The 27,352-nt window shown below is 35.3% G+C and overlaps 1 protein-coding gene across 4 annotated transcripts in view; it reads right to left on the bottom strand.

Annotated features, from left to right (window-relative positions):
• Nucleotides 1-5,070: 5,070 nt before the first annotated feature.
• The window catches only part of RFX3 (regulatory factor X3), a 107,197-nt gene continuing 84,915 nt past the window's right edge, over nucleotides 5,071-27,352 (bottom strand). For all 4 annotated transcript variants that reach the window (XM_059873468.1, XM_059873472.1, XM_059873469.1 and 1 more), the window contains 10 exons: nucleotides 25,845-25,966; nucleotides 24,522-24,634; nucleotides 23,628-23,743; nucleotides 22,882-23,036; nucleotides 18,219-18,316; nucleotides 17,799-17,948; nucleotides 16,108-16,316; nucleotides 14,962-15,115; nucleotides 12,846-12,888; nucleotides 5,071-11,912 (listed from right to left, as the gene is read on the bottom strand). In XM_059873468.1, the coding sequence (XP_059729451.1) occupies nucleotides 11,674-11,912; nucleotides 12,846-12,888; nucleotides 14,962-15,115; nucleotides 16,108-16,316; nucleotides 17,799-17,948; nucleotides 18,219-18,316; nucleotides 22,882-23,036; nucleotides 23,628-23,743; nucleotides 24,522-24,634; nucleotides 25,845-25,966 (1,399 nt within the window). In that variant the 3' untranslated portion in view covers nucleotides 5,071-11,673. The remainder of the gene's footprint in view (nucleotides 11,913-12,845; nucleotides 12,889-14,961; nucleotides 15,116-16,107; nucleotides 16,317-17,798; nucleotides 17,949-18,218; nucleotides 18,317-22,881; nucleotides 23,037-23,627; nucleotides 23,744-24,521; nucleotides 24,635-25,844; nucleotides 25,967-27,352) is intronic.

Genomic DNA, 27,352 nt, shown 5'->3' with positions numbered 1-27,352 from the left:
TTGTGTACTGTGTGCCCATGGCAAATGCTTATTACAGTTACTCGTTACTAGAACAGTTCTGCTTATAAAACATTTAGAATAAAATGTCAGCAGTAGCATATTTCAGTCAATAAGGGGTTGTTTTGGTTTTTGAACAGTCTGACGTGTTAGGTTAGTTAATGTACTGGAGAAGTGCATGTAAAATGGGATTTAGCAAAATTTTGAATGAGACCAGCAAAGCCAAGTCAGAATAAAAGCTCTCTCTAGCATACTGTTAACAGTGCCAAAAATAGATCAAGGTTTCTTCTTCTTACTTGCCTTGGTCAGATGCATTTGTGGAAAAATAACTGGCTTATATTTCATGTGGTTTTTGGCATAGACCTTGATACAGAATGAATCAGCTGATGCACACTGGATTGCTGCAGGCTCTGTGTGATTTTACATAATTAAAGGGAATGCTTTAGGTAAGTCAAATTAGTCACACTTAAAATAACTCGATGTAGAATGTATCTTACTTATTTGACAATAACATTGCACAGAAAATTACCTTATAGGAGTAATAGAAATAATTTATTGTCTTTCTTACACTTCCTTTTTCTTACAATGCCCAGTATTTTCAAGTTTCTCCTACATTTTACCTGTACTTCATGCTTAGAGGTCTGGATATGTGGATCTGTGTTACTGTGGATGGAATTTTCATAATAAAATCAGTTCAGTTAATATGAACAGCAACAGAGGTTGAATTTTGCAGGGTCTTCCTGATAGCACTGTCAGTAGAAAAGAGCTTAGCAATGTAGGCTATTTCAAGAGTTGGTGTGTGATCCCTCTAGGGACGATGTCCCTCTACACATCGTTTTCCCATGTATGTGTCAGAGAAAAGCCTATTTAGTCTCAGCAAGGCACATGCTAGAAAATGAAGCCTCAACTCAATTAGCAAACCAATTAGGAGTATTCTCTAAACATAGAATAGCACTTTTTGGGAGTGATTTGATTGTATTGAAATTGATGATTATGATGAAGATGACAAGGCTGAGTGCCTATGGTAAGACAGGGGAAGATCAGCAGGGCATATATCGTGGTGGGAGTCTGTTACAGACCAGGATGAACAGGCAGATGAGGTGTTCTTCAAGTGGCTGCCAGAAGTCTCATGTTGCCCTTTTATGTGTGCATGACTTCAGCTTGCCAAATGTCTGCTAGAAACAGAACACAGCAAAGACAAAGCAGATCAGGGAGTTTTTGGACTGTGTGGATGGTACTGCTTGAGACAGCTGGTGAAAGAGCCTACCAGAGGAGATGCCCTGCTAGACCTGTTTTTTAGGTGTATGTGCTCGTTTTGGCAGGGATAGAGTTAACTTACTTCATAATGGCTGCTATGGGGCTGTGTTTTGATTTGTGCTGAACACAGAGTTGATAACACAGAGATGTTTTTGGTATTGCTGAGCAGGGCTTGCACAGAGCCAAGGCCTTTTCTGCTTTTGGTACAGCCACACTGGGGAGGGGACTGGGGATGCTCAGGAGGTCAGGAGGAGATGCATTCAGGACAGGTGACCCAAACTGACCAAAGGGATATTCCAGACCATGTGGCATCATGCTTAGAATGGAAGTGGTTCTGCTTGGATTGTGTGCATAGCTTTTGCTTTCCCTATTAAACTGTCTTTATCTCAGCCCACAAGTTTCCTGGCATTTATCCTTCTGATTCTCTCCCCGATCCCACTGGTGCAGGAGTGGACAAGTGGCTGCCTGGGGCTTGGCAGCTGGCTGGGCTTAAACCATGACAACGAGCAAAGAAGGACTAGTCGGTGATGTGGTGGTTGGTGGCTGTCTTGGGCAGAGAGACCATGAAAAATTAGAGTTTTCAGTACTGGGTGGAATAAGGAGGGGCACCAGCATATCTTCCACCTTGGACTTCCATCTAGCAGACTTTGGCCTGTTTAGGACATTGATTGACAGAGTCTCTTTGGAGTCAGTCCTGAAGGACAAAGGAGTCCAGGAAGGCTGGATGTGCTTTAAAAAGGAATTATTAAATATTCAGGATCAGGCTGTCCCCTTATCTAGAAAGACAAGTCATCGGGAAAAAAAGACTGGTTAAAGAGAACTTGGGAGAAAAAAAAAATCTATCATCTCTGGAAGGAGGGTCAAATAACTTGGGAGGACTGTAAGGATGTTGCAAGACCATGTAGGGAGAAGATTAGAGGGGCCAAAGTCCTACTAGAACTTGATTTGGCCTCAGCAGTTAAAGACAGCAAAAAAGGCTTGTATAAATATGGTGATAGCAAAAGGAATGTCACAGAGTGTCTTCATCATTTGTGGAATGCAGAGGGCAGTACAGAGAGTGACAGGGCATGAGGAAAAGGCAGAGGTATTTAATGCCTTCAGTACAGTGAGTGACAGGGCATGAGGAAAAGGCAGAGGTATTTAATGCCTTCAGTACAGTGAGTGACAGGGCATGAGGAAAAGGCAGAGGTATTTAATGCCTTCAGTACAGTGAGTGACAGGGCATGAGGAAAAGGCAGAGGTATTTAATGCCTTCTTTGCCTTGGTTTTAATATCATTCCCACTTGACCTTGAGATACTCAGCTTGAGAAATTACCAGAGCTGGAAACTGGTGATGGGCAGATGAGTGGAACCCCCAAATGCAGGAGGAAATGGTTAGTGACCTGCTGTGCCAATTAGACACCCACAAGTCTATGGGCGCTGGTGAGATCCCCCCAGAGTAATGAGGGAACTGGTAAAACTACTTGCCAAACCACTCTAAATCATCTACCAACAGTCCTGGTTACTGTAGAAGTTCCAGAAGAATGGAAATCAGCAAATGTAGTGCCCATCTGCAAAAACAGTTGGAAGGATGATCCTGGTAACTACAGGGCTGTAGTCACCTCAGTTCTGGGCAAGGCTATGGAAGAGATGCGTGAAGCCCATTGCATGGCAGATGCAGGGCAACCAGGCGATCAAGCCTAGCAAACATGGATTTACAAAAGGCAGGTCCTGCTTGACCAACCTGATCTCCTTCTATGACAAAGCAACCTGCTTTAGTGGACAAGAGGAAGGCTGTGGGTGTTTTCTATCTGAACTTGAGTAAATGCCTTTGACTCCATCTCCCACAGGATCCTCCTAGAAGAACCACTTGTGGCCTGAATGAGTGGACTCTTTGATGGGTAAAAAACCAGGATGGCCGGGCCCAGAGAGCGGTGGTGAATGGAACTAAAGTTGGTGGCCAGTCACCAATGGTGCTCCCCAGGGCACTTTTTGTCATGTTTAACATCTTTAACAATTATCTGGGTGCTGCAACTGAGTGTCCCCTCAGTCAGTTTGCAGATGACACTGTGCTAGGTGGGAGTGCTGATCTGCTGGAGGGCAGGAAGGCTCTGCAGAGGGATCTGGACAGGCTGGATCATGGGCCAAGGCCAGTGCTGTGAGGTCCAACAAGTGCTGGGTCCTGCCATTGGGTCACAGCAACCTCAGGCAGTGCCACAGGCTGGGGCAGAGTGGCTGCAAAGCTGCCCACAGGAAAAGGACCTGGGGGTGCTGGTGACAGCAGCTGAACATGAGCCAGCAGTGCCCAGGTGGCCAAGAAGGCCAATGGCATCCTGGCCTGTACCAGCAAGAGTGTGGCCAGCAGGAGCAGGGCAGGGATTGTTCCCCTGTACTTGGCACTGATGAGGTGACACCTCAAATCCTGTGCTCAGTTTCGGGCTCCTCACTTTAAAAATGATGCTGAATTCCTGGAAGGTGTCCAGAGAATGACAAGTAGAACATGTCACAGAGGAACACTTGTGAGAGCTGGGTTTATTTAGTCTTGAGGAGGCTCAGGGTGGACCTCATTGTTCTCTACAACTGCCTGAAGGGAGGCTGCAGTGAGGTAAGGGTTGATCTCTTCTGCTGTGCTTGCACTGAGAAGACAAGAGGAAATGACCTCCAGCTGAGGTCATTTCTCCAGGAGAGATTGAGGTAGAAATTTTTTTTCACTGTTAGTGTGGTCAGAGATTGGAACAGTTTGCCCACAGAGGTGGTAGAGTGACTATCCCTGGAGGTGTTCAAGAGGCATCTGGGTCTGGTGATGTGGTTTGGTGGTTTATGGGTGACAAGGGTAGTGCTTGGACGGGTGGTTTATGGGTGACAAGCGGACAGTTGGACTGGGTGATCTTGAAGGTCTTTTCCAGCCTTGACCATTTCCCAACTCTTTAGTTGCAGCTGGTCACTGGTGTAGTTGTAGTCTTGTAAGGTACAATGCAATGCAGGCACCAATACTGTACTATACTAAGCTTTTGGTCTTCATTTGAAATTAAAGAATAGGCAATGAGTGGACCATAATTTATGGCCGAACATCCTGAGAAAAGTAAGTAAGTTTTAGGGTGCAACTCTTCTACCTTTACCACAGTTCTGTGTGAAATACCTTTTTTAATCTTGGTATGCGATAGTTATTTGGTATGTTCTAGCATCTATTACTTGGTGGGTCCTCCCCATTAAAATAAAATTCAGCATTTCTTTATATGAAATATAATATGAAATATATATGGTGCCTGCAACACATACTTGAGACCCAAAGAATATATGAACCCGTAAGATTAGGCTTTCAACTATGTTTTGTGTAATTGTCAAAACATCTAGTACATTGCCATATTGCAGAATATTTACAGCAAAAATTGCTGAAGTAGGTTCTGCTGGTACCAAACTGACACCACTAATTCCTGGAGGCCAGAGTCTGCATGCCTTTCACTGTTAGCTGTTAACTACATAAATCTGTAATGGGAAATTACTGTTAACACTGAAATGAGTACATTACAGTCTCTGTTTACTGGGAATATAACAGCAGCTCAGTTGAACCGACTTCCTAGGTGATCCTGCCTTGGCAAGGCGCACTGGATTAGATGTTCTTCAGAGGTTCCTTCCAACCCTAGCAGTTCTGTGATTCTGTGATTCATAATACTTGGGGTTTTTGCCATCTGAGACACACTTGTTACTTAGTTCTGTGGTTGTTAAATTAAAAAAAAAGGTCTTATTTCAAAGGTGTAAGTGCAGTAATTTTTCTCTCAAAATCAACAGTACAGCAGTCCAAAACAGCTATACAAGAACTGAAGCCATTCAGATATGTTTGTAACAAGAAAACAAATTTATTGATTTTAAAAGACAAGACACAATTTTGTTTTGAAAAACACAAGAAAGCTAGCCTGAGTTCAAGTCTGAAATATTCAGAAAAATCCTACTGTCTTTAGTATGTTCCAGTCATTTTTTTATACAACACACTAAAAGTTAATATATATTTTTATAATTATAAAAGGTCCCCAGTTATTGTACAGTACACAATACAAATTGCCAACAAACTATTATTTAGCTCCTGCCAGTTTTGAGAGGACATTATATACTAAAAGATTTAGCATTTGTCACAAAAATCACATCAGGAAATACGTATTTACAAAATCAAATACATTATACAAAAAAAACCATCACATTATTCTGTAAAGATGTCTTCTTTAAATAATTAAAAAGTATATTCAACTGTAGCCCAAAAACTGGAAAAGAACATTACATTATCTCACACATACAATCTACAAAAAGTTGCTTACCTCATTTACATAATATATTCAGTCAACTGGAAAATAAGAATTTGAATATGTCCTAGTGTTATGATGTTTCTGTGCTGTGGGACTGGATAATGTAATCTGCCACTTACTAAGTGAAATTTAAATGATGGCACTTAAAAAAAATACAGTATAAAATAAATGCAACAAGGGAAGTTTCCTAGAAGGTAAGAAAGCCCTGAGTGATGATAAAATTACTGATTGGTAGCTCTAGAATTAACCTAATTAAAGTTTACCACCTCAGGCACAATTTTCCAAGTTTTTGAAAGGCACTCAAAGTTTCTTTAACAGCCTCATTGGTTATTAACTGTAAATCCAAATTTTCAGTGGGTATGAGTGGAAATGGGCAACTTGCTTTGGTACAAAAGTGGTATTTTCCCAACATATTTTAAGTTGCTTAACTGGGTTACTTTAAGATGGGTATTGAATGTTTAAATACAAGGCAGTCACTTTAATATTATATGGAAGGAAACTTTACTTGGGGAACCCATTAAATATTCTTTGTGTAAAAAGCTTTTGCTGGTATCAGTGAGTCAAAAAGAATTGAACTGAGTTCCTGTTAAAACCCAGTCCATTCAAGGTTGCTCCTTTGAAGTCTAAATGTCTCCTAAAAAGACTTTTATTATTTCAGAGTAAAATTAATCTAGAACTGAAAATTCCTGTAAGATGTTTGCACCATAACCAAGAAAGTGCTTAAGAACATACAAAGAACATCTTCCTGAATTAGTGTTAAGTGAGGCTCATTTGATGCCCGTAGGCTTTTTCTGGGCCTTGTTTTCTACAGTGAATTTCAGCCTTAATGAGCAATCTCCAAGAACAATTCTTACCGAATATTTAACTACTCAGGGCTTCCAATCCCAAAATGCCAATTTATTTTTTTCAACAGGAAAAGGAGAAGAAAATCAGAATAAAACAAGAGTTAAAATGACAGTTTTCAAACTAAGGCATATTTTACTTCAAACAAACACTAGGCAGTCACTTTGTAAGTGGCTTTTACTATTTCTTAGTTAAACTGGTAAATTAAACTCAGGTCTACTGGCACATAAAATCACTAGCAGCAATGATCAAGGCATGCAAACTCAGAAGCATTTACAGTAAATTATGAATAAAAAAAGTTGTTAAATTAAAACCCTTTGAGTATTGCATTTATGTTTATTAATTATGCATTAATTTGCATTAACTGACTAAAACTGTTTACAACTTACTTGCACTATACTACTGACGTAATTCCCTTAAATAACTTTAAATGATACCCTTTTTCTTTGCCCTCAGCTAGACTTAAATAAGTACAGCTGCTTTAGTGTTTGCTGATTGATATTGCAAGGAACCAGGTGAAAATGTACTGTATTCTCACTTAGTAAGGTGGCATCAGTATCTCTAAGTTAAAAGAACCTTTACTTGCTGCTACACTTGTTCCCTTGTTCCTGTAAGCAGTAATTTTAAAGAACAAAGGGGCTTTAAAATTATTTGCTCGTGCAATTTCTAGGTTGCTTTTAAAATTTTGACATTCAATAAGGGCCATCCAAACTGTACCCTTGTATGTGAAATTTAATAAAATACCTTCATCTTCTAGCTAGTCATTATTGCAGTGACTGAGTTTTAAAAGGAATATTAACATAATTGTGCACTTTTTGTTCCTGTTTCTCACAAACACTGCCAAAAATTTCAATGCAAACACATCAAATAGTCTGCAAAATTTATTATTACTAAACCTTCTTGTAATCCTAAAGATTTCTCTTTTACAGTACCGGAGTATTCCAATACTAATCTATCTCAGGAGATTTTCAAAATAGCTGAATATATTTTCTAAACCTTTATCTTCTAAAGGAATCTTAAAGTAGACAACTTCCTATCTCTAGAATCATGTTTGATTTTCTTTGTATATATATATGCAGTTATGAAAACCAGGGAGCTGAAGTACTGTTTTATATTACACAGTACATATAAATGGCAATGAATATTCTGCCTACATCTACTGAGGCCCCTATTAATAAAAAAACATCCCCATATTGTATGCAAGTATTTACTTTAGACATAAGTAAAAAAAGATTTACAACACTATAAGCTATTTCAAAGTATATACTCAGTGAACTAGTTAAATTATCTAAAAATCTTTGTTCCCATCGTGTTACTTACAATGCTCAAAGGGTTAATGCAAGGCATTATATCAAATTAATTTCCTAGTACTAGAACTAAGCACTGTGTGTTTATGCTTCTATTCCAGTTTTTATTGTCAGTGTTAAATCACCAAACAAATTAGCAGAGATACTAGAATTCCATGTATCAATTTGCTTTAAACTGTATACAAAGAGTATGTCCTGTTAGTGTGACAAGGGCCCAATTTTCAGAAATTCATCTTGCTCTCTCAGATTTGTATTTTAAACTCTGAAATTTTTGTTAGATACTTATATTACTAATAAATCTGGGGGTTTTGTCAGCACATTTATGGCTCTCAGGGGTTGTTTTTGTTTTGTAAAAACATTCTGAAGTAAATTGGATTGCAGTGCATCTCTAACACGGATTTTTTCTAAACAGTGCAGATATCATTTGGTGAGAATGATAAAGGTATCAGATCATTTCTCCTAGGGAAACCAAGATTAAACAAAAAGTGTTTCCGATATGTAAAAATACCTTGCTTTAAATTAAATTTATACATAGACCTATGCATTCCTGAATGACAGAACTTCATTTTCCTATTTTTTTAAACTAAAGGCAGTAATGCCTTTAAAATCATCATTTTATAGGCAAATAATTTAACATCTATTTTCCAAATTTTTATGGAACTTTTAAAAAATGAAGGTGCTTTAAGCATACTACAGTACAAGCAAAAAAAAAAAAAAAACCTGGAAAAAAAAGTTTTAAAACTGATTTACCACAAGAAGAATGAAATGTAACAAAACACTTTAACATATATAAAACTTTTGAAAATTGGGCCCTGTGCTTTGAAAAGGTAGTTCAACAAGACCTCTTCCCCCACACTGTTTACTGTGCTATTTTGTGCTAATGGGGGAAATGCCTCTAAAATAATTATTCTGGATTCCATTTCAAGATTAGATAAAACACATAAATCATGACAACTCTCATAATGTCTACCCTGTGGACACACGCTACACCTCTCCATAGCACTGACAACAGACTTCAGAGCTGGTGTGGCAATGCAGCCGCACGCTACACATTACAGAATACACACTGAGGTATTCGTATCTCTCTACTTCAACAAGTACTAAAACCCAGCTATTAAACAGCAAGAGTGTGCAAAATGTTTTATCTAAGTGTTTGATTGAAATTTCAGTAAGAACAAAACAAAAGACCCCCAAATCTGTAAGTTTACAACACGGTAAGATAGTTGCTCTAAAAAAACCTGGTAAAATCTTTACGATTTAAGAGTAAGAACACAGACTCCAGTCAGTTTTCTGAACCTGTGAAAGTTCCAATTTGTTTTGATAATTCATTGTTTTTAGAACCTATGAAATGCATTCCATTTTTTTGTATTCAGATTTTTGTTCAGTTTTGTTTTTCACTTTATGACATTTAACAACTGATTGGAGAGGAAAGCTAAACAATGAAAGATACTCAAGTCCCACCATATTTAGCAATCTAGATTTACCTTTTACAATTGTACTCTTTTCTCAGCAACAACAAATTCAACATTAAACCAAGAAAGAATAAGAAAATACAAACAAACACAAAAATTAAAACAACTACTACAGTATTAAAAAAAAGCTGAAAATGAAAAAAAAAGTTGAATTATTTCACTTTATTTTACTTGTAAACATCTTATAATGCACAATGAAGGGGAGTAAATATTTATCACAGCTTAGTTTTAGCATTTTTGGTGAAGGGTACAGATGTGCTGATTTCTAAGGAAAAATCAGGACACACTGAGCGATATATGCGACAACAAAATCTATAATGAGATTCAGTGCATTTATGAGTTTAGAAATAATGAATATAAATGTCACTTTTACTTTTTACTGAGGCAAAAGCCATCTACTGACATTAGTAGGAATTATGCCTACACAGAATGAGCTGGATGGGTTCACAATTCTGCAAAGGAATTAAATTTTTTTTTTGTGCACCAATAATGTTAGGACATTTTAGTTTATGTGCAGCTGCATTTGGAGCATATGTAAACTCTAGCAACAAACTTGTTTGCTATAAACACACTTCCATTTTACATGCTCTTCTCCCATTTGGTATATATGACTTTAAAGTCATTTCCAGACACATTAGATAAACCAGAATAAAAGAATCCTATTTTTTTTAAACAGTTTTTCCTGTAAAGTTGATCTTTTTGTGTTCTCATTCACTTATTGGATTTTTTTTTCTTATTTAATTCTACTACTTTAGTGTAGTAAACTTATGTGTCTGCATAATGAAATGTTTGTGAAGAAAAACTTGAGTTCTTTAATGTCAATTAATATGGTCTCTATAAACTGATATTATTTAACCATTAAAATGTAATATCTGGCTGATACACCACAAAATATAGAAATTGAAAACATGCACTGCATTATGTACCTGCTCATTTATTTCTTTTTAGTTTTTAAAATTAAAAGTAGGCAAGGGTTTAGAAAATATATAATCATGCTTGGGACTATGGTCAATCTATTTTGACATTTGAAGTTGGTATTAAAGCTAGTTTTGCTTTCCAAATTCCCAAGCAAATTTTATTTCTATTAAAGTGAAATCCAGCTAGAAACGAGAAAAAATAGGTCTATTGTCATTCTAAGAGGGATATTAAAATTATTTAATAATAAAAAAATCCTTTTATTCTTTTGAAGGCTGTGTAACCTGTCCTTACTTCTTAGGGAATTTGAAAATGACAGGCACACCTTGTTGAATTAATTTAAGAGTTAAGAATAACAAAAAGTACTAAGTCTTAGCTTCAGTTCTGTTTAAGGCACCATGTAATAGCCGAGGTACAATGATCCCTGATGTACATTCTTAAATGGCAATGGTCCATCTAGCCACCTATTCAAATTCTACACAATTGGGAATAGGTACAAGTGAGGTGTGCCAGTTACACTGCCTTGTCTAATTTTTGTAAAAATTTAAATCCACTTTAACAACAAGGAAATGTTTTTGAAAGGAAAATGATGCAGGTTGCTACATTCCTTGCATTCTATAAATCATCTTTTCTAAGAGCAGCAGATTGAACCACTAGTAGGAAAAGACCTGGAATAGAAGAAAGTCATCCAAATGGAATGTTTTCCTGTATGTCCAGTTCAGCATAAGTAGCACATACACTTAAAATTAACAATAATCAAGTCACTTCTTTTTTAGCTTCAGTTTCTAACAACTACAGTGCCACTGAACAATCAAAAGCAATCTGTTCAGTGGCCTCACATATAGAATCAGTAGTCTCAAAACAGAGGAACTGGTATGCAAATAATATCTGAAACTGTTGATTTTAAAAGAAGCTTGCATTGTTTACATCATGTTCAGATAATTAGGTACATTTATGCCATACAGATTACCACATTCTGATACAATTCTGTCTTTTAAACAGCTTCTTCCTCACAGGAAGAAATGAGGAGATCTTCTCAACCCTCCAGCATTATTACAAAAAATCCCCCTGAATACTCACAATTTTATTAAAATAGTGTCTTCTCGTAGTACGATGAAAAGCACCTTTTATAACAAATTTGATACATCTGCTGTCAAATAAGTATGCCTCCAGTGTAAATCAAAGAAAACAGTTCTTTTGATATTTCACAGAAGTGCATCTAATTAAAAACCTATCTATATGAAATCAGCATAACTAATAATTAACATTAAAATATTTTTAAAACTATGAAAAAATTAAATTATTATAAGAAGACAAAACATTAAACTTTGCAAAAATCTTCCTTGCATTTGATACAAAGAAACCTCTTCATATTGAGTGGCCAAAGTAAAATGATTTCATTTACAAAAATTTGTTTCTAAACAGACCTGGCAAAATACGTACACCCATTCCATTTAACAACTCCAACAAAATAATGATCAGAACAGTTACATTTGACAACAGTCAACCTTCGGACTTTTTCTCTTTTTTTTTTTTACTTTTTCATATTAAACCTAAACAGCTAATGCAATGGGGTGTGTGTCAGAGGCCAGGGGAAGTTTCACATTAGACTGCAGTATATGTATTTCCAGTAGCACTGCATTGTCTGATAGTCTGAGTAGTTGCAACAATGTGCTCATTATGAATTGGGTTCAGGAGGTTCTGCTGTACTCCACTCTCAAGCACTGGCTGCATGCAGCCCACCTGGAATGCCTGGTTTAGCTCAGTTTTCTCCCTCTTAGCTTGTGGCTCTCCACTTTCATCCAGCTCTTCATCTATTTCACTTTCAACTTCGCTGCCCTCATCTGCACAAACAAACCAGCATGTAACTACCACAAAGCGAGAAGTTTCTAATACAAGGCTCTTTATTTTGTAAGCAATAGTTGCAATACAGGGGAGCAATGTGATAAAGCATAAACTGAAAATTAAAATTTTAATGGGAAAGAAGTTAACTGTTATCTCAGATAAACAGATTCAGGTTTCATCACTTGAGCTACACACTTTTGATGTGGAAAAAAAGCCTGCAATCTCAAAAGGTGTAACAAACATTGTTAACTTCATATTGGAAAATGTCCCATTTCCTAAACATGACGAACAAGAGTTGTTACTTTTAGGGACAGATAGGGAAATTGAGGTGAGGAGAGTTGTGGTCACTTGACCCCAAATTTTGACAAACATTCTTATATTCACTGGTTGAGTTCTGAGGTCAAATCACCCTAAATCACTCAAGTAGTCAATATAAGAATGCATGTCAAAATAGGGCAGGAAGAGAATTTAAGGAACTAATTTCTCCTGACTACTTGCATACAATTCTGCTTCTTTACTTAGCAAAACATTCACTACAGTTAAATATCCATAAGCATACTCTTGTCTTTCTTTCCACAACTGTTACTCTGCTGCATCCTATTAGATATAACAAAATTTGCATAAAAATTGGAGTACTTCTCTGGGACAAAAATAAGCATCTCCAAAATATTCTTACTGTAAAACAAACCTACAATATTCCAGTCATTATTACATGTAGCATATTACATAGCTATAGACATAGCTATTGTATTATATCGATGTATCCGTACAGCATATACATACACTTTATAGGATGATACTCTATAGGATACTTTATAGGATGATAGCTCTAAATTCTGTTTGACTGTTTTTTTAAAACATAAGGATTTATTTTGCTCAGAGACACATTAGGTCTAAACAGAATTATACCCTGGAGATACTAAAATACTTACCTTTATCCATATTTCCAGGGGACACAGCATTTAAATCACCAAACTGCAAAATAAACAATTAAAAAATGGATACAGTCTTAAGCAAATGTGGACTTAGAATATCTATGATGTAGGAAATCTGTGCTCCACTGGTTTGATGCATTCATTCAAATGCATGATCTTAGCTGCAGCCATATACATAGCAGAACATTTTCTCATTCCATTTCAGTCTTGTGCTTATTAAGACAATTATCACTAAGTAAACCCTCAAAAATTAGAATGGAGAACTACAACCTTTTTTAAAGATTGCCTTCTCAGGGCCTTTGTTGTTTGAAGTGAGATATTTCTGTGTCTTATAAAGCCATAAATTATAATGGATATTCATTCTGAACTGCCAATATTATAACAAAAAACTCTCTTTAAAATTTCCCAGGCACCATTTTAATTGTGCTTGAGCAAAAATGAAGTATGTCAGTGCTGTTAATCTACCTGGAAGGCAGATGAAAGGCACTGCTGAGAAAAGGTTTATAACCTGTTAACTGATTTACATCAAAATCCAGAGCTTTTAAAAGAAGCTGCATTTAAGTTAGAAACCTTCTTCCCTTTCCTTCCTCTGTTTCTCTTGTGTGAAATTTGGAAGAGTAAAATGCCACCAGTGGATATCAAATGAAAAGCACATTGTTTAGATAGATACATTTATAGCCATGAATGATGATACCAAAATTCTTCTTTTCCAAAAGAATTTTGCCAATACCTGTGTCCAAGGGTGATAGAAGAAGAAGGAAGAAGTATGAGAATGCTTTTCTCAGCTGCAGCCAGTTTATACTGTTTTACAGTGTTTGTTGGACTGTAATCTTCCTCATTTTATTTCAGCCATTGAATACACAGAAACATAAGAAGACATGCATTTCATGTATTACTTCTATTCTGTCCCTCACCTCCAAAAATTTTGCAATACTTACTCCCTCACAGAATTTCCATATTCAATCTCGTAAACTTTTTAGAGGCCCTATGCTACATTTATGACTTTATCATATAAAGTCTGCTGAGACAACAAGAATGTAGTTACTGCATATTTGTGTAGTACTTTCTGCAAATATAAGGCAAGAAATGTAAGAGCATCTATACTGGTGGCGGGTCTTTCTACTAAGCAGAAAAATTATTTTTCTAAAACATGTCATGACACATGATATAAAATAATTTGACAAAGCAATCTGAGACACTTTCCAACTTCTCCTGAAAGTATATTATCTCTTTATAATATTTAATAAGCCTATCAATATATCTTGTGGGGAGAATGACAACTCAACTAGCAAAATTACCTGCAATTTATAGGTAACACAGAACATGATAGAGTGACTCGCAAGTGTAAAAATGTAACAAATCTGTCCTATTAACAATTTAGCATATTTTCAAATATATCCATTTTCCAGCACCTTTGAAGCATTGTTCTTTGGGGACAGTTCATGCTTTCCTAACTGTCTCACTCAAAATAAAAGGTCAGATAAACTACTGAAAAGAAGAGGGATAAGAGAAACTTTGCCTTGCAAATGCCATAGCTGTGTATAAAAAAATAGTTGTGTTTTGAGACTCCAGATCTTCTTTTATAAGCCAATAGTCTTTGAAACAACTGTATGAAAATCAAATGTGTTGCAAACCTCTATGTATGCCTGCACTGGTATGTGAACAGGTCTGTACAAGCCAAAATTCTGCATGTAAACCAACCTTCTTATGTCAAAAAGGGTATACATTTTGTGTGGGAATTATGTGTGTAAATGCATGTAAACAGATCCATAGAAGTAACATTTTCCTATTACCATGCTCTTTCTTATTTTCACATAAAATAATCAGGTCTCAAAAGTGGAAAATGGTTGCAGGTTGATCAACATTTTTCAAACTATGCATATGAATCTGTGTGCAGATTCATTAAAGAGTAAGTTCATTTAGAAATAACTGATTTTAACAATTCAATGAACCAGTGAAACAAGTTTGAAACCACTGTATATATTTGCAACTCAGTCTATTGTAATACTGCATAACATCTGACCATTCTACATACACGCTTAAAAATTTGCAAAAACACTTTCTCCGATTCATCTCTAAGTCTATCAATCTAGTCTCTTACATATTATCTTACCTCTCCCATAACTGCAATAGGTGTCTCTCCTGTTGCCTGAGCAACACGATGTTCTACTAAGTAAAACATGTATTCATCGTAAAGCAAGCGGATCAGATGAAAAGAGCCAAAGCTAGCAGCACTGCGCAAGGTTAAATCCCGAATCACCATTGAGCTATTTGAAAATAAAAAATATATATATGTTTATGTATTGTATGTCACAGCCATTTTAACATTTATCCATCTAGACAGACATTTCACCTCAAAACCAATATTCTCAAAAGTAACATTATCCTCAAATGTCTGATTTAAAGGGATCACCAGGAAAGGGCAATCATTTGCTTCTCTCCTTTTTCAGAATGTACTGTTGAACACCACATAGGAAATAACCACACTGGTTTGGTTTTAGTTGACTTATTCATAACTACCACTGCATTGACCTATGCATAACTACCACTAATTGAACAAGTGTAAAACTTAACTTGGAAGAAACTTTGTTGAAAACATCAACAACTGAAATGGCAAGAAAACTATCTGTTTTTAAAAAAACTATTGCTTAAACAGTGTCTGTCGTGTTAATCTTTCCACAGCAACACTTTTAATTGCCAGAATTTAAAAAGTTTCAAAACTTAAAATTCAAAAACAATAGAATTATTGTATGTTCATATTATGTCTTCGTATCTTCAGCAAGCAGTTGCTACAGTCAAGTTCAAAGAACAAGGTTTACTCTGATAACTGTTTCAATAAGCAGCTAACATGAAATGCTTGTCTTAATGTTCTTTTCATATATTAAAAACAGCTTTTGCCTTTCTTATCTAATAAACATTGATGCACAATGTTTTAGTAAGTAATAATAACAACAGTGACTTAATAACTGCATAGTTTTTTAACCAAAACAATTCATAATATGTTCCTAATTCTGGACAAAATGACACATGCATTCATTTTCAGATGGCCTTTAAACAATAAACTAGGGCCATTTAGGTCCCTGTTCATTTGCTGATAGCCCTGAGTTCAAGGTTAATAACAGAAGTCCTCTGAAAACACTTCTTGTTTTTCATGATGTACCAAGCCACTGTTTGATATTAGATTTGTCAACTTCATTACAATGCACAATTCTGCAATTAATAGAATTGTTAGAATATTTTAAAATCTATTAAATACTACCTGTAGAAAGACCATTTTAACAGAAATTGTCGTGCTGCTTTAGGAAAGCTGGGTCTTCCTTCATACGGTTTCAATGCTTGCATCATTACATTATCAAGCCAGGCAGCCCACTGCTCCAGAGTGCTCTGCTGTTGAAGAGTCATCTTGAAATCTGTTTCGAGTCTCTGAACCATGTTGTCATCACACTGGCACACCCAGGAAGCCTGCTCCTGTTATAGCACATGGCAGCTCATGAATTGACAATACATAAGCCAAAGCACACAATGTAATTGTATCTCAAAGGTTAAGCTGATCAATGGATGAAAGAGACGGGACCCACTTACTAGACAGACTAAGAAGTGTTTTTTATTTTACATCTGTTGTAGTTTTGTTGAAAGCAAAAGGTGGGAAAAGCATAGCATGAAAGAACTGACATCAAATAAAGAAATTAGAACAAACAATGTAAACAAAAAAGTTTCCTGTTTCCCACATTCATTTGTGAAAAAAAGCTTCTACTTTTGTAATTTTTCTATTGAAATACTTATATCTTGTAATTTTTTTCTGGGATTTCAGGCAGGACAAATAGGAAGAAGAGTCAAATGCAGGGGACTAAAGTAATAAAAGAAGTAGTGAGAAATCAAGTGCAACATTCCTTTTGTTCTGAAGAAGTTAAGCTTAAAGACAAATCATCTGTTACATCGTCTTAAGAAAGAAACTTTGTATGCAAACAAGGATTGTTTGCTGACTCTGTGCAGTAATAGATTACACATCACTTAAAGACAACATAAGCTGCATATAAGCGGAGAAACAGCCTATAGAGCAATCAGCAATTTAGTCAGTGTTACCAAGTTTAAATAAAGTTAACAGTTAAATTCAGAAAATAATTAAAAAAAAGCTCACTAACTGCAGGCCATTTCCATTTAAACTTTAGTTGTCATGTGCCAAGTTAACATCTCATTCACAGACTCTGTATCCATGTCAACATATTACTGTGCTTAATATATTGTATCTTTGGCCAAGAACTCTTGACTAGATTTCTGTTAAATGTGTTAACAAGTACATTAAAACACTCTTTTACAACTAAGAGAAACAGAGAGCTACCAGGAATCTGAAACCTTTCACTTCTCTGGCTAAAAGGACAAAAGTATTTTTCCTCAGACAAGCAAAAACATGTAGAGAAATTAAGCTTAGTAAAAACATGTATTTATGATCTATAGGTTCTAACCGTACTAATCTAATCCATTATTCAGGAGATCTTGTAAATTTAGGCAGAGGTACATAGAAAAAAAAATACTAATCAAGGGGGTTTTAATACTAATATATGGAGACAGTCTCTACTGAAAATGGTATGCATTTAATGACTTTGGGAGACATTCAGAAGATATGCTACTGAGTTCTAATCCTAAAGTATCATTTTTGCTATTAGTAAGACACAATTCATGGTACCCATTCTAAGAAGGTATTTGCTCTACATTTGCATAGAAGTTGGAAGAATATGTGCATTTCAAGAGAGTAAATAGAAACAGGTAATGGTTCTGAGCTCTTACTTTCCTAAAGCATAAGCTGTCACATTTGGACTGAGTCACAAAGTATATGAATGAGCAAAATATTAGCACTTGTCTTTCTTGATCGAGTGATGCCTGACAATGATGTTCAAAATCATAGAAGAAATAAAACTTTAAAAACCCATGCTATTCAAAACTGAATTTTACCTGAACATTGGCAAAATCAACACGGTTGAGATCATTGAGCATCTGGTTGATTTGAGAAGTATTTTGAAGCACAGCGCGAGCTGCTTGAGCCAGGTGATTAAGAGATGTGTATCTTCGCAGAGTCTGGGCAAAGGCACTTACAGCGGCAACCTATGAAAAAATTTATTATTTTTAAATATTGTTCTCCACAGATAAATTCTACAGATTGAGTCTTGACTTTTATTTTAATAGTGTATATTAATGAGTCCTCATATTTGAATTATACCATGTAGCAAATCAAATAATATTATTTCTTCTGCCATTATTTGATGCTTGATGCTAAACATGAAATTAGGCATTAACGTTAAAATACATCTGCTTTTAGATGCCATTACCCACTTGGTTTGCCACTACAAGAATAGTATTTCAAGTTTCACCTACCTTGGTTTGTATCATCCTCTGTGGAATATTGTTCATGGCATTTGAAAGCCAACCTTCAAGGCTTTTTGCAAAATTGCGAATGGCTTGGGTCAAGGCACCTGCGCATTGGAGAATAAAAACAGAATGAAAAGAAAGCAGCGCACCTGTCTTGAAATGTTTTGCATCCTCAGAACCAACTTTCAAGTCCGCTGCATTTACTTACTAGACAAATCTAGTCTAGGTTCAAAATGCCCAACTTTGAACCTAGTTCAAAGTTGGGCATTTTGGTTCAAAATGCCCAACTTTGAACCCTACCAACTTGGGTACAATGCTTGTACCCAACTTTCAAGTCCGCTGCATTTACTTACTAGACAAATCTAGTCTAGGTTCAAAATGCCTCACTGAGATAAAGATTACACAATAATGTCTTAATAATATAATGTAATAATTATTTTTACTTTTGGTTTAATAAGCAGTTCTGACTTCTTCACCAGACAATCTTCCAAAGAAGTTAGTAACTTAGCAGTATTGCTTGGGGCACTCCTATACAAGAACAGCACTAATTGCAGCAGTTGTGGTGGAATTTTCCATCACAAATTTTCAGCTTTCCATTTTACCTAGACACCTTGTTCAAAAAGCAAAAGTCTGGGGAAAAATCCACTTTTAGGAATACTGCCGTTTCCTCAAATAAGTCCAAATTAATCTTGAACTATGTCATAGTGCTGCTTAATTCAGTTTTAAAGAATAAATTCTGTTCACATGCAGTCCTGAAGGATATCATCAATAAATAAGATATAGGAGTGTGTTTCACTGACAGAAAGTGAAATTATTCAAATGACTGTGAAATCTGTGTGCATTTTTTTTCTTTTCTATAGCATCCACAGAACTGCTGAATGGCTGACAGATTTAGAGAGACACTGAAGAAGCCCCTATAGTACTTTGCATTACTAATACCAGTAATTTTAATTTTTCAAAAGAGGAGGGCAGGAAGTATTGTCCCAGCAACTGTATCTGGAAAAAATAAAATCATATCTCCTGAGTGACAGAAACGCAGCTTTCCCCTGCCTAAACCTTACACATTGACATACCAGCACTACACTCAAACTGCTGCAAAAAGCAGGCAAAAAAAAGAAAAAACTAAAGGTTTCTGAAGACTGCTGGAGAATGAATGCAACTACAAAAGTGAAGAGGAAAAAACCTAAGGAAGTAATACCTTTTTTTAATAATACCTTTTTAAAATAAAGCTTCCTACCAGAAATGTAAATTTACTAGAAGAGAAACTGTATTTTTTGTGTTATCTTTTTCACATCTTCAAAGTTGCAGTCATAAGCAGTAAAATCCATATTGGTAATTCTTATAACTCACGACACCTTTGGATGCTTAGCTGACCACAATTTGATCTTACAAAGTATCTGTTAGCTGAGCCCTCTTATGGTGTCAGGGGTTTTTCTCCTTTAAGGTTTACATGTGAAGAACAGGCTTTTTCTTCAACCCTGTCAATCCCCTAGCTCACTTGTGTTGCTTTGTGAATTATTTCTGTGCACTTACTAATTGACTATGTATTCACTCACAGTTTCTTACCTACCAGACAAGATGGAAGTAATAATGTAAATACTGTATGAATAGCACTTAGACATTTATGAAAAATATTACCACTTCTTCACTTTGAGTGTGTTCTCATGACTCCTTTTTATTTACTTATATATATGTTACAAAATTATTTGCATCACTGTAAGGCTGATCGCCTTTAAAAATAAATATGGAAAAGCAGCTCAGGCCTTAAGAAAGGCCTTTAACTAGAAAGAAAAAGGATCAAATAAAAGGAATTCTAAGTTCTGAAGAAATAAAATAGCTAAAGTAGCTAATCAGGCATCAGAATTGTATTGAACCATCATGAATTTCTAATGACCTTTGGAGATATATTAAATACAGAATTTTTCTCATATCCCTAATTATACAGGTAGCCATTACCAAAACCATAAGTACCTACATCCTTGAACTTTTAAGTTCATCTGAACCCTTCCAAAGAATCTTTGTATGATAAGCATGGTGCAAAGTAAATGGCCTAAATCATTAAGTGTTCCTAGTCGCACGCTAAAGGATGTGGCAATGGCAGTTATAGAAAGTTTGATTTGCATAAGCACCTAAAAAGCTTGACTTCTGAACTAAAACCCTTTTGACTTGTACAAAACTGAGCTTTACAGTCTTTCCAGTACTTCAATTTTTTGTCTGTCTGGAATTGTGTAATATGGCATGGAAGTTTATTTTGCATAAATTCTCCACCTATCATGGAAACTAACTCACAAGCAAATTGTTACTGTCCATTCTGCCATATGTGAAGATGCAAGATGTCCACTCTAAAACATAAGGGGACACTAGATAATTATGGTCTTTATTCCTTACTCTAATGGACAGCATTTCACTTTCTTGGGAAACTGAATTTGTTGTTTCATACCCAGAAATTCTTCATTCATTCTGTGGGTGTGAAATATTTCAGCTGATTTATTTAATACAGAGGTTAGAAGTAAAACCATTTTTTCCTCAACAGTCTTTTTTTTCCTAGTCCAGTAATATGTATCAACAATAGGACTTGTCTAAAAGAAAAAACATTAAAGATCTAAACAACAACAACAACAAGAAAAAACTTGAAAAAATTATGCTTTCTTCAAGCCCCTTTCAAATTAATATTTTTCCCTATTTTGAGCAGCAACTGCTGCTATCTTACCATTTATTAAAAAAAAAAATCATAAACATGCCTTTAATGAAGCATTGATAGTCCCAGCACCTCTACAGAGTCCAAACTTTCCTACAAACTGCTATTTTCCCACAGAGGATGATGAATTTGTCTGCTTTACAGCTGCATTTTTGTTATATTCAACCTTAACCCATTATTTCAGTCTCTTGTAATGACTGGAGATGCTTTTATTCAAAAGCAGGAGTTTAAAAAAATCATAAGATTTTAACCATTTAACAGTGAAGAAGAAACTTGAATGGCCCACCAAGTAAAGGAAAGGTGCTAAAAAAAGCCATTTAGTTAGCAGGTCCTAAAGTAAGAAAATGTGTTAGCTGTCTTCCAAAGGTAGCTCAGTGAGTGCAATTCTGAGCAGAAAACCACTGGACTGTTCACAAAGAGTCTCTTGGGAAAAGTCCTGGGATCAGATGATGTGTTTGAATCCAACAGTTTGATAACCATCCCCAAAACAGGAATGTCAAACACAGTAAGTATCAATTATTCAAATATGACTGGTAATTCTAGACAGAAAGAAATAGCATGAAAAGGGCACAATGCATCTAGTTATTGATATTAATTGATTTTGCCAATTTTCTTGAAATCCTGTACTGGCAATGCCCAATGTGTCTTACAAAGCAAGGCAGGAAGACCGCATGCTGTCATTTAAACACCTCTCTAGAGACTGCCAGGCTTTACAGGAAAAGCAACTGAAAAGGAAAGGATCAAGTTTAATGAAAACCTGTCTGCACCACCTTTTAATTCAGAAATTAACTTGCTTTTGCAAGTGAGAGTTATCATTCAACCTATTAAATGTTAAATTAAATTTTTGAGAGTTTTTATTATTAACTAATTGTTTGTGATACACTATATTACTCTAAAATCCTACCTAATGGTATTGTCATCAGAGAAGTAAAACCTTAAATATAAACCAATGCAAAGTAATTTACACAAGTAACAGCTGTCAATAATTGCACGTATTTGCAAAACCATTTTTCCTTTATTCTGCTATAAAGATGCACAAATTATGTCAATTGCTACCAAGAACCTACTCGTTCCTTAAACAAAAGGTAAAATGTGCATTGTAAATGGCAAACCTTTGTATTTTATACATTTCCAGTTTCATTTTTTTTGGTATTATACATAATTTGCTAAAACTTGATTTTATTCCACTGGCAAGCAAGAAGTCAATAAAACTTTTTTGCAAGGCACTGCCATGAAACACTCGTACTGAATGCTTATTACTGCTGGACTCACTATAGCAGAGGAGGTGTTCACAGCGTGACAATATAGCTTTGTTACCTGCAAAACTACTTACAGCTCTAATTTAAAAAAAAAAAAAAAAAAATCAATCCAACTTTTCAAAGTAAATACCAGGGTTTTTTCATTGGAAGAAGATAATACATAGGAATTATGAGGGTTTTAGTAATTAACATGATTTCAGTATAACATTTAGGACAGTATTTGTGAGATAATAATTACTTCATGAAGGAGTTCAACTTTCTTCACATAAATTTGTTTTCTACCAAAGACAGCCATAAAAATACATTGCTAGAGCAATGACAGATTCTAGAAAAATTAAATTTGAAAAGAAAACTTTACTCCTGGTAATGGTGATATGACTGGACAATCACTCACTATTTCATGCAGGATGTATGACAGGAAAACAGCAGATTAGAATAATAAATTGGAGTAGGAATTTTTCATTGCCTTAACAGTTATTAGAATTGATGGAACCACAAAGACCACAGTTCTCTTCCAGACTAATCAAAGATTAATATGTGACATAGGCATTTCCCAGCACAACTCCTTGCACAACAAAACTAGGGATAAATTATACAGTATTTTGTAACTTTCTAACTTTTTTTTAAGCTGCCCTGTGAGGCACAAGTACACTTCCATCATATACATGCTTGCAGAAAAATCTTTACAAAATGTTTCAGATGTTGAACTTACTAGGAATAGGTCTAAGGACGTCAGGAATGAGAATCTCCACCAAAGCCTGGTACATCACATGGTCACAGTTACACATCCATTTCAGAATAGACTCATTCTTGCACAGAGTAATCAGCTTTGCTTTAGGAAGTCGACTTTCTATTTCACTCAGATTGCTGGTGTTAAAAAAATGTAGCAAATTAATAAATGATAATGCATTTATGGTACCTAGGGGCTTGGCTTAGCAGCTAACATGGCAGTGCTAGGTTAACAGTTGAAATTGACTTTTCTGACCTAAAGTTTCTATGATTCCATGATTTACAGCGGGTAAAAACCTGGGTGTTAAAATGTACTTTTTTATATAGGCGTCATAAATGTCTCAGTTGCACTCAATATAACTTATTTACATGTTGTCTCACATGGAAATGAATTTAAAAATGGATTTAAAAATGTCTCCATACTTCTCCTACAGCTCATAAATAGTGCAGACGTATGCATGATCTTTTTGGCTTAGAAGAAGTGGATTGACTATTGGGAAAAGACAACTTCACTCTAGTTGTCCATGCAAAATGGACATGGATGACACAACTGTTTCAAGACTGACCTTTGGCATACACCCAGACTATACAAAACTGCCAGACAGCATAAATCTAATTTCGAAAATAATCATAGGACAAAAAATTACTATGTTAAAACTAATAGGATTTTTAAAATTTCACACTTACATTATCATGAGACACCTTAAACAAAGAGAAACATTTACTGACCTTGGTTCATTAACAGGAGTGCCATCAGGTGGAGCAGAAGGAGAATAGCGCCAGAAAGTTTGCCACAATTTTTCTATCAGGCTGAATTGAAGATTAACAACCACATCCAGTATTGCCTGAAGAAATGAAACATTAGATATTGTCTTTTACCCAGAATCCCTCCACTCCCAACTCCAACTAGATCTACAGCTCTTTTCCTTCATCACAGAGTGGAATCAAGGCAAACTGTATATTTCTCAAGATATAAATGGTATCTGTTTTATTATCTTTGATACCCATAAATTATCCAGCACTATAAACTGTTGTGCACAGAGACTTACATAAGGCTTGCATGGAAGCCTCTGGAAACTAGTATGGCTTATGTAAACATATTAGAGGAGTTTTGGCACAGAAAATATTTACTGCTACTGCAAATAGAAAAGTAAACCTGACATGTTACTCCTTTTCATAATGCCTTAAAAGTTGGAAGCACCTTCAAAAATAATTTAAAAAGACATATTTTTCAGTATCAAATGTGGTTTAAATGTCTTAATGTTTCTTTGATATAAGAAAAATGTTACTGCTTTTGATGTAAAAGAAAATAAAATTATAACCTAACCTGATTTACATTTGCTATTGACTAAACCAAATATCTCCATACGCAATCAAAAGTCTAACATTCTGAAAAACATACATGTAACAACATCTCATTTGCAGTATTTATGACATATTACTCTTTCCCCTGCAAAGGTGATCATTCACCCTTTTTGCTCTCCTTTTCATTGAGATAAGTAAAATATTGTGGGGAAAGTCACATGCCACTATAACGGCTTCAATATATTTGGCACTATTCTCCTGTACTGGCCTTAAATGAAAGTCGTGAACTTTTGAAAATAAATGGTTTATAGGAAATACCTCACAGTGCTCTCGATAAAGACTCTGTAGTGATTTGATGTCCTCAAAGGTAGTACCATCTGGCAGAGAAGATATTTCAACTTCTCCAAACTCTGGCAGTACTCGAGATGCATCTGTTGTCATGACAACATAATGAAAGAGGTGCCAGTTACAGTATAGTTAAAAAAAAAATTTAAGGATTATACAAAGAAATAAATTCCAAAAGTTCATAATAGCCAAAGGGGAAATTACTTAATACCCGTTGTATGCCAAAATACTAAATACAATAATAATTTTTAGTAAAAAAAAAAATACAAAATTATACTAGTATAGATTAAAATGCTATTGTTTACATAGTATACCTATATGGAGAACCTAACACATGCTTTTTCAGACTATTACAAAGGAAATCTGTCGAGTCAGTGCAGGAGAGTCTAATCGTTGAATAATTCTTTTGTTGCTCAGCTGAAGAGCTTTCATGCAGCCAGGTGTGATGGGGCTTAATAAACTCAATATACATTTTTACTTGACATTTACTAGACTTTTACGAGCCAATGTGTGCTTTTACTATTTGCCACAAATGTTTCTGAGAGACGAGCTGGTAAGATATAAATACTGAACTGAAAGGTACCTGGAAAAGAAGATTACAAACATTTTAATGCTACCCTTATGCTCCAAATGGTTTTAGTAATAGCAAAATCAAGCCAAAGAATTTTGGCAATCCAAGCCAAATAAGCCTACATTAATAGCACACTCTATCAGCACAGCCAAGGATTCTTTTAACATAAACAATTACCTAAATTATGATTTGCTTGTATGACTGGAATACATGCTTAACTGGTCAACAAATCTACAGTTTGGGTATTTTTAAACTTGACCTTTAGGTTTTCAGTTGAAACTATTTGTCTACTTCCACTCACAACACTAAAACACCCTTTCAAAACAGCCAGAAGTGGCTAACCTGCATAGTAGTGCAATGCCATCCCCCTATGCCAACTCTCATGAAGTAAAATGCACTGTAATGCACATGAAGGAAACAACTTTCAATATGCACATTTAATATAATTATGCAACACAACTTCATATTTATGTAATATGAAGAATATCTCACACTGTTTTTCCTAATTTTCCTTTTATACTTACATTATGCATATTAAATATTACATAAAACTTAAATTACATAACGTGTAATTTAAGTGCCTTTCAGTTCTGTTGAGAATAAGGATTTTAGAGAGGGCATGATAACTTCAGATGCAACTATGTTACTTGTCTGGCTTGATAGTCACTGGAAAAAAAAAATTCATCTTACTTATTTAAATAGCAGTATAAAACCTCTTTTTGTACCTAGAAACTGTTGATGATGTTGACTTTGGGCAATTACAGTTTGTTCAACAGATGTGCCTGTCTGTTGACCACTTCCTGTGAAGCCATCTGCAACTCCATCCACTTTCTGCATAGGCTTATACCTGCATAAATATAAAGTACAAATTATCCTTTCTGTTTACTAAATGAAACACTGAGTTTGATTATTCCATCTCAAAATAAAATTTTCAGGACAAGTGTCAAAAGAATTTAGAGATTCTTACTTACTTTGTAAAAAACAGAAGTAAAAACCACTAAGGGAAGCCAGAGTGTTAACAATGCATTACAGAATTCACAAAGGTGATATTCCAGCAGTACTCCCATTTCTGGTAGAATTTAGCTTAGTAACAGTATATTGTAACACCGGAAAATTTATACCAAAAAGAATCAAATCCTTCCCTTTCCACAGAGATTGACATAATTTTATAATACAAAGGTAAAGTTTCATTATTTTTAAGAAGAAACAACAATACTGTCTGATGATAACGAAGACTTAAAAACTAGCACTTTGGGATACTGAAGTTATGCAAATCCAAAAGGTTTATGGTTCCCAAAATAAGAAAAGGAATGAAGAAAAAAGAGGCATACATTCAGTCTACAGCCTTTGCTGAAGAGAACTAGAAGTATTTATTCAACTAGATGTGTCTGATAGAGATTGTAGAATTGGTATAACTACCCAGAAACAAAGTATATCGTCTGCAATTTGCCACTAATTTAAAAGACAAAAGAACCACTAAAAACCACTAGAAATATTAACAAGCTGACAAAAGAGAAATATTACCATAATCGTGAAAATTACAATATTCAGTTTTTTAGTTCTCTCTTAATAAATCCTGCTAGAATTTTTCAATACACTTGGATAACAATGATAAAAACACATACCATCATATATGAAACACTGAAGTTAAATACTAAGCCTTCTATAGCACAGTAGTTTTTATGTAACAGCGACCTATTGTGCACAATGGTATCTTGCAGTTCCCACCCATCATCAACACCTCTACAGATTCTTGCTGCAGATCTTAGGCTTGGTGTGAATTGAGCCTCAACTGGGTGCATGTTGGTGCAGGTACGTATGTGCAAGTGCAAAACATGGGGCACAGAAGCGTGCACTAACTGCACACGGTGCCATATGTGTGATTTTGTTCAGATATAGTCAAGGAACATACTAACCTAAAGTTAAGAAAATGATGCCAAACATACTTAGGTGAGGAAAATAAAGGAAATATGTAAGACATACAGTGGTGTTAAATAAAATGCAAATAATACAAATAACATAAATAATGCAAAAAGAAATGTCCTGTCCTAGCAGCTATATAATGAAATTCCAAAGTCACTTTTTCTTTGTGAATCACAAAGAAGACAAGAGATGTGACAATGTTTAGCTGACTGGCATCATTTTCCCAGAAATAATTCTAGTTAGACCATATGTTTTGGTGCACAAATGTAATTTTGAATGCAAGTGAATGAAATGTCTAAATGAATGAGAT

The sequence above is a fragment of the Haemorhous mexicanus genome, chromosome Z (assembly GCF_027477595.1).
Source record: "Haemorhous mexicanus isolate bHaeMex1 chromosome Z, bHaeMex1.pri, whole genome shotgun sequence".
Taxonomy (NCBI): Eukaryota; Metazoa; Chordata; class Aves; order Passeriformes; family Fringillidae; genus Haemorhous; species Haemorhous mexicanus.
This window is presented reverse-complemented; position numbering and strand designations above follow the sequence as displayed.